Below are 8,271 nucleotides of genomic sequence, written 5' to 3'. Positions count from 1 at the left end.
AGGACCAAACACAGTCACCACAGCCTTGCAGAAATTATACATTGATCGGAGACATGTGGACTCATTCATACAAACATGCTCATCCACAAGGTCACCAGGAATTCCATATGCAAGCATGCAAATAGCTACAGTGCATTTCTGTAAGAAGAGAAGCCAAGCTTGCCAAAGGCATCCTCTTTGCATTCAAAGTATGGGTCATATGCAACCACTCCTTCCTGAATACGATTGAACACATGTCTCCTCATTCAAAAGCGACGATGAAATTGATGCGGTTTGTAAAGTGCGGTTCTCTCAAAGTAATCAGAATAGAGAAGGTGGTGCCCTTTCTCCCTATTGAGGTTCAAGGCCGACCGAAGCATGGCCGGGATTGATCCCCTGAACCGAGGCCGCATCCTACTGATGTGGTCATGGACGACCAATGCTGCCACCACTATGCCCTCATCGTGTGAGGACGAATCATCCGATGAACAAATTAAATTGTAAAAGAAGTACTCATCTCCGCTATTCATGGTACCTTGCGAACAAAGCGTTGAACACCTGGTGGTCGTGGTGGAGATGCTGCCGCAAAAGGAACGTCTAGCCCCTTTGCACGCAGCAAGGTGGTCGGCCGTGGGCAGAGGGCGGACCGACGACAGGGGGAGAAAAGGGGTTGTTCATCGACGGGCAAAGCAAGATGGACGACGGGCATGACAGCGACGGTGGCGAGAGGCCGAGGGCGAAGCAGGGAAAGGGGAGAACGAATGTGGGTTATGTCACCGACGGGCAGGCCACAGGCGAACAAGGGTACGCGTCGCGCCCGTCCGTTTGGCTGCAAACGCGACCCAAACTTAGATCGAAAACGAACATTTGTTCGTTTACTCCCATGCGTTGGGTCGTGGTTTGTGTGTGTTTACCGTAAACGAAAGCCGGGTGAACGATTTGAGGTTGTGAGTTGGAATTGCCCTTATCCCGTCAATCAAGAAGAGTTTTTGTTAGGGTGGAGATCCTCGCTCACACTCTCGCTCACTGATGTGCGCCTGTGCCGTGTCCCATCCCACTGCTGCCACCCAGCTACCCTCCAATTGTCGAGCCAGTCGATAATGCCGTCCGCTGCCGCCGTCGACCCGCTGAGCGGCTACTGCGCCGTCACGAGGACCTTCCACAGCCTCCGCGCGCCCATCCCGCTGCCGCCGCCGGCCCAGCCGCTCTCCTTCCCGGCCTTCGCCTTCTCCTTCCTCCCCTCCCCGCTCCCCTCCCACGCCGCTTTCCTCGATGCCGCCACCGGCGAGGCCGTCCCCTTCCCGGCCTTCCTCGGACAGGTCCGCGCCCTCGCCACGGCTCTCCGCGCCCACCTCCACATCTCCCGCGGCGACGTGGCCTTCATCCTCGCGCCCCCCAGCCTCCACGTCCCCGTGCTCTACTTCGCGCTCATGGCCGTCGGCGCCGTCATCTCCCCCGCCAATCCGGCCCTAACCGCAGGGGAGCTGGCCCACCTCGCCGCGCTCTCGAAACCCTCCGTCGCCTTCGCCGTCTCGAGCGCGGCCAGCAAGCTCCCGCCCGGGCTCAGCGCCGTCCTCCTCGACTCCCCGAGGTTCTCCTCGTTCTTGCACGGGCCCGGCGATGCCTCGGTCATGGACGCCGCTGTGATTTACCAATCGGAACCGGCGGCGATACTCTACTCCTCCGGCACCACCGGGAGCGCCAAAGCGGTGGTGCTCACGCACCGCAACCTCATGACGACACGCGCCATGCCTGGTCCGGCGCCGCCGGACGAGGTTGTGATGCTGACCGTGCCGCTCTTCCATGTCTACGGATTCGTGTTCTGCCTCAGGCCTGTAATGGCGGCGCAAACACTTGTGTTGCACACGGCGAGGAGATTTGACACCAGGGGGGTGCTGGCAGCGGTGGGGAGGTTCCGGGTGACGCGGCTGGCCCTTGCGCCGCCGTCGCTGTTGGCGATTGTGCGAACAGCTGAGGACGACGAGAGTGTGACTGCCAGCGCTGCAACGCTGCAGGTGGTGCTCTGCGGTGGCGCAGCCCTCTCACCGGGGCTTATCCGGCGATTCTCCCATAAATTTCCCCACATCTGTGTTTTACAGGTCGGCATTTTGTTTCTTGTTATGAGTAAGCATCTCTAGTAGAACCCTCAAACCCTTAAATTCAAAATCAGTTATAAGGGTTGAGAATTGGTCATTTTTGACACTTTTAAAGATTGAAAAACAGAGACAAAGACTGAACCCTCAAACCCAACCCTTATAACAGAATATACCCAACCCTTATAACGGAATATTCTGTTATAAGGGTTGGGTTTGAGGGTTCTAGTCTTTGCATCAACCCCAACCCTTAAAACTGTCATTTGGCATATCACAATTTTCACTAGAATCACACAATAAAACTTCAAACAAACATGGAAATAAAGATCATTGCTGCATGGTTTAATATTTTTTACATCACAATAAAACAAGGATGGGGTTGCCATTTCCTCGAACACCTCGTGCGCGACGGGGGGAGGTTCGGCGGGCGTGGCAGCGGGCTTCTTCCGCGTCGCGAGCTTCTTCCGTGGCTTGGTCACGGCGGAGGACTCGCCGGCGACCTTGGAGGCAGCCCCTCGCGGCCCACGGGAGGCCGCCTTCGGCCGGCTCTTCTTGAGGGTGGGCGCGGTGTCGGGGGCGGAAGCCGGGGCGGGGACGGGGGCCGGGGCAGACGCGGGAGGAGGCGGTGGCAAGCCTGCCCGCCGCCGCTTGGCCCCGACGGTGGCGGGGGCGGCCGGGGCTGGCGCAGGGGCCGGCGCAGGGGCAGCCGGGGCCGGCAGGGGCGGGCGCGGGGGCGGCCGGGGCGGGGGCGGGGGCCTCCATGGCGGCGAGGCGGGCGCGAGGAGGCGGCGGCTGGAGACGGGAGCGGGATGAAAATCCCTCCCGCGCTGGAGAGGAAGTGGAGTGCGGGTTGGGAGGAGTTTCTCCTCCCAACCCTCACTTCTACAGGTTCAAAACAAGTTTGAGGGTTGGACCTCTAAATTATTTTACGGATTTGAGGGTTTAGGGGTCTATCTTTTTTTCCGACAAAAACTGTAAAAAAACGGTTATTTTTATGGGTTTGAGGATTTGAGGGCTCTACTAGACTTGCTCTTAGCTATGAACTGAAGAACGTATTTTTTTTCAATTATTACTCCAGTGCACCTTTCAGTTACCTTTGATAGTAAAATTACATATTTTTTTGGCATAATTGATTCTCCTTTCGTCTTTTAACAATTTTGTATACTTCATTATGGCTACTGATGAGTGAACCTGCACTTGCAAAAGGGATATGGACTGACCGAGACTACAGCTGGTTTTTGCCGTTCCATTGGAGTAGAAGAAAGTCGACGAATCGGGTCAGTTGGGCGTCTTTCGCCGGGTGCTGAGGCGAAGATTATTGATCCTGGAACAGGGGATGCTCTGCCTCCCGGTGTGCCAGGCGAGCTCTGGGTCCGAGGACCTTTTGTAATGGAAGGTACAGCCATACGAACATGTTTTAGCTGAAACATAACGACCGCCATTACCATGTTTTTTTGTAAAAAGGATGTTACGCCATTACCATGTACAGTACTACTCCCTCCGTTCCTAAATATAGGACCTTTTAGAGATTATACAATATGGACTACATACAAAGCTAAATAAATGAATATACACTCTAAAATATGTCTATATACATCCGTATGTAATCCATAGTGAAATCTCTAAAAAGTCTTATATTTAGGAACGGAGGGAGTAGAAAGCATGGGTAGCAATATATCTGGTTCATATCAGCAATCATGCTACCTTGCTGCAATTTTGTTTTGGTAGCTGTGCGCTGTGCGGTATATACCGGCATGCATTTGCGTGGTGAATTGTTGATTTATTGTGGGTGAGGGCACATACTTCTTTGTGGTTCATTTGTTGGCTTGGTGAAAGCATGATATGCCAGGCAGACAAAGAAGGCAAACATTGAACCGGTGTAAATCATTGATGACTGCCCTTGGAGCTACATAGAATCGCTAGCCGTACCTTCTGTTCTGTGTATATAATTTAAGGAACGCAGCAGACATTAACAAGTGAAGGCAATTTGCATTTTACTACATGATAAACAAGCAAGTCAACATCGCATCCTAACCTGTTAGTCTTGATGGACATTGCTTTCTGCCAGGTCAGCATCATCTTTTGTCGCAGCATTCAGCAGATTTGTCAGATGTTAGGTTTCTGTTGCTATCGCATAATAGTGGATATAAAATTTCACTGAAAAACACTCAATCTATTGTTAAACATTGGTACAGGTTACCGTGGTGACAAGGAATCCACCTCCGAGATTTTGGATTCTGAAGGGTGGTTGAGAACGGGGGATGTTTGTCTTATCGACAAAGATGGATTCCTCTTTGTGGTTGATCGGCTGAAAGAGATAATTAAGTACAATGGCTACCAGGTAGTACCTATCAGCATTTCAAAATTGCTGATAACCACTTCAGGATCTGGAATGGACCGTGTACCCCTAATGTAAACTCTACCTTTGTCTACTGCAGGTTGCTCCTGCAGAACTGGAGGACCTGCTTCAAACGCACCCCGGTATCGACGAAGCCGCAGTTGTTGGGTAAGTATGCACCACAACATGTAGCAAAAGTGTTGCACATCTTCCTTGCATATCAACCATCATAACTAGCACATGTTAACTGTTTCTCATACAGATACGCAGATGATCAGGCTGGTGAGTTGCCGGTAGCATTCGTCGTACAGCACTCCGGAAGCAAAGTGCATGAGGCCCAGATCAAAGACTTCGTCGCTAAACAGGTAGGAACTAGGTTGACACAGCTACTTCACTCTTTATAATGTGTAGCCATAGTTGAGCCTAATGGCTGTCGTGTATCGCAGGTCGTGCACTATAAGCGAATACACCGTGTTTTCCTTGTGGATTCCATACCGAAAAATGCCGCGGGCAAGATCTTGCGCAAGGACTTGGCTAAGTTAGCATTGCATCGGATTAACGCCAAATTATAACATGTTTGGCAGGTAGAAGAAAATAGCTACAGCATGCTTTTCTGTATGTAGGGAACATTAAAGTCAATCTTGCTTGCTTGATAAATAGATCAGGAATAGTTCCGATATCTCCCGGTTGTGTATAATGGTAGGAGTGTGAATAAACTGATGAGACGGCAGGATGAAATATCAGATATTGTTGCCTGTTAAACCCCGTTGCTTGCATCAAAGGAAAATAAGACCGCAGCCAAAAAAGCTGCCATGGCAGCCCTTTTTCGGTTAGTGTTTTCTTTGAAGTAAATAGCATAAAGCTACCAAATTACAGGCTAAGTCTACGAAAAGCTACATGTTTTTTAATTAAAAAAAACCCAAATTACCGAACTGTTAACTTTTAAGTGGGTTTATGACAAAGAGGGCTCGCAAGTCAAATCGCCGTTATATTGGGCTGTTAGTTGATCATTATGACATTGTGAGCCCATATGTTGGTCCCTAAAAAAAGGCAATCGGGTCCCTATAAGTTTTTTTCAAAAAGCAACCGGATCCCTCGTCCCTCTACTCCCCGACCCCCCTGCCGTTGCTGCGGGCCGTTGTTCCCTGTCGCAGTCGTCGCTCCTCCCTGTCGCTGATGGCCGCCACCGCAGCTGCTTCCCGCCGCAGCCGTCGCTGCTCCCCTCTGATGTTGCGGGTTGCCGACTTATTGGGGATATTACCTGCGGTATAACCCGCCCTAGCTAGACCGGGTCACTAAAGGGGCGACTCATTCATTGGTAATGCAGGCCTTGGCCCAGGAGCCGGATGACGGTTCGGGAGCTATACAGAGGATAGACCGCCAAGGAGGTTTCCAGTCTTGGAAAGCACGACGACTTAGAGATAGGGAAAGCTACTATTTGTAGCATAGCCAGGACTCTTGTAAATCATAGGGCCTCGACCTGTATATAAAGGCGAGTCCCTGGAGAAGATAGGGTCAAGTTAGAAATCATCGAGAGCCAGGTCAGACGAGTTACGCCCTCCTTGTAATCGAAACCATCATCAATCTACACAAAGCAGGACGTAGGCTTTTACCTCCACACGAGGGGCCGAACCTGGGTAAATCTGAGTCTCGCTTTCGCTCACCCCCTTTGAGTCGCCACCAAGGTGAGATGGCTCCATCCTTAAGTCCTTTCACGAGGACATCTGCCGTGACAAAACCACGACAGTTGGCGCCCACCGTGGGGCTAGCGCACAGTGTAGTTGAGTTCTCAAAGGCAGCTCTACCAGGGTCAGAAAGCTATGCGGTCGGCATCATGACGAAGAGTCGCCGCGGAAGGTACTACATCGATAATTCGCTGTGGGGACTAGAAGCCGATTCAGTCGAATCTGGTTACAGAGTCCCCTTCGGCAAAGTCAACATCTTCATCGGCATGATTGGAATACCCGTGCCTGAGCCGGACACCTCCACCAACATTGTCGAGCCGGTCAGGTACGTCCTCCCCATCACACGACAGGAAAGGACACGCCATGTTTTTGTCGGTTTTACGCAGGGAGCCAGCGTACAAGACGAACCGGCAATCCAGGAGGTCACCCTCGTCAATTCTGACGGCAAGTTATCCATGGGCGAGACAGATTCAATTCATCCTCTTCACGAAGGACAACTTGGAGGGTTGTCACTGGCCATGGACCCCGAGATTCTTGAAAGATCCCGTCGACAAATCGCCATCTATATGGCAGGGGCGGCACAACCTCAGCAAAACCCGAACGACAACAATGAGACCGACGAGACGTCGAAAACCCCGGCTCAAGCCATGGCGGATTTAACGGCGGAGGTCACCAGGCTCATGACAACCGCTGTGGCGCCGGAGAATCAGGAATCGATCAACGCCGAGCTGGCGAAGTTGCGGGAGGCGATGGCCAAGGCCCAGCGAGACGTGGAAGCGGAAGCCGCCGGGATGGAGACGCGGCAGGCCATGATCGCTGCGGAGACGGAATGGTTGAACACCGAAGGCTGGCGGCTTGAGAGACAACAGCGTGCGTCCGATGCTATTCACCAAAGGAGGCATCATGGACGCCTCCCGACCGACTTAGATCCAACTCGCCTCTTCGACACCCCACGCACTCCTGGGGCGGGACCTGATCGACCTTTGCAAGCCGCTCCAGGGGGAGGTCCGGTTCAACCACCTAACCCGCCACCGCCTCAACCGATGGATGCCCACGCAACTCGCTTCCAGACACCACGAGGCCACTTCCCAAATCCCGTGGATAACGTGCTGGCGGCAACTCGCCACCTGGAGTCCCTCCCCATCTTCGGAAACTCCCCGGCCGAGGTAGAAGCAAGAAACGCCATCGAGATGCTGAAGACAACAGTGGTCCAACATGCGCAATACTCACACAACCTTGACCGGTTACACTCCACGCCCCAGGCGAGTCACACCAGGAGTCGCCACGAGGACCAACCCGTCGTGACCAGCGGGCAACGACGTTTTCCTCAGACCAACCCGCTCGGCATGCTCGATACGCGAGCCCAAGACATTGTGGATGCGGCGCGAGCCGCACATCAGATGGAGACGGCAACTGCGGCGGGTCAGGGTTATCCGGCTTATACCCAGACGCCTCCCGCACCGCTCGATGCCGGAGGCAAGCACATTGGGGTGTCGTGTCTCATGCCCGCTCTATGCAATGAGCGGATGCCTAAGAATTTCAAAGGACCAAGGAAGGTGCCCAATTACACACCAGATCTCGAACCAGGGTCATGGATTGAGAGCTACGAGCTTGCAATGGACATGCTCGACGTAAACGAGGCGGTTTGCGCCAAGTATTTCGCTATGATGCTTGAAGGAACGACGCGTGCATGGTTGAAAAACTTGCCGCCTAACTCCATCAACACTTGGGCAGAGTTAAAGGAGCGCTTCATCAAAAATTTCAGAGGAACTTGCAAATGTCCGATGACCATCGTCGACCTACAACACTGCGTCCAACGACCGGATGAGTCGACCCATCACTGGACTCGGTGAGTCGCAGAAGTTATTCATTTATCAGATGGCATCTCGGCGGCTCAGGGAGTGTTGATTCTGGAGAAAAACTGCCATTACGAGCCTCTGGTGCTGAAGCTGGGGCGACTTAAGCGTAAAGTGCAGGACATGGGCGAGTTGATGGATACCCTCACCAGATATGCCGAGTTAGATGACACCAAGGATCCGGGAGAGGACGATGACAAGGCTAGCACCGCCAGGAGGGGCGATCCGTCGAAGGGTCACTCTCAGTTTCAAGGCCGGGGTAACCACCACCATGGTGGGCAAGGTAAAAAGAGACAACAGGAAGGTCCCACAAATTTCGT

General features: G+C 52.9%; 1 protein-coding gene across 1 annotated transcript; it reads left to right on the top strand.

Annotated features, from left to right (window-relative positions):
* Positions 1-971: 971 nt before the first annotated feature.
* LOC123447764 (4-coumarate--CoA ligase-like 7) lies at positions 972-5,172 on the top strand. The gene is made up of 6 exons (XM_045124416.1): positions 972-2,078; positions 3,279-3,468; positions 4,268-4,413; positions 4,511-4,578; positions 4,673-4,775; positions 4,857-5,172. The coding sequence occupies exons 1-6, from the start codon at positions 1,080-1,082 to the stop codon at positions 4,980-4,982; spliced, it is 1,632 nt and encodes a 543-aa protein (XP_044980351.1). The 5' UTR covers positions 972-1,079; the 3' UTR covers positions 4,983-5,172.
* Positions 5,173-8,271: the final 3,099 nt, after the last annotated feature.

Source organism: Hordeum vulgare, chromosome 4H (assembly GCF_904849725.1).
Source record: "Hordeum vulgare subsp. vulgare chromosome 4H, MorexV3_pseudomolecules_assembly, whole genome shotgun sequence".
Lineage (NCBI taxonomy): Eukaryota > Viridiplantae > Streptophyta > Magnoliopsida > Poales > Poaceae > Hordeum > Hordeum vulgare.
Note: the sequence above shows the minus strand (reverse complement) of the source record. Positions and strands in the feature narration are given on the sequence as shown.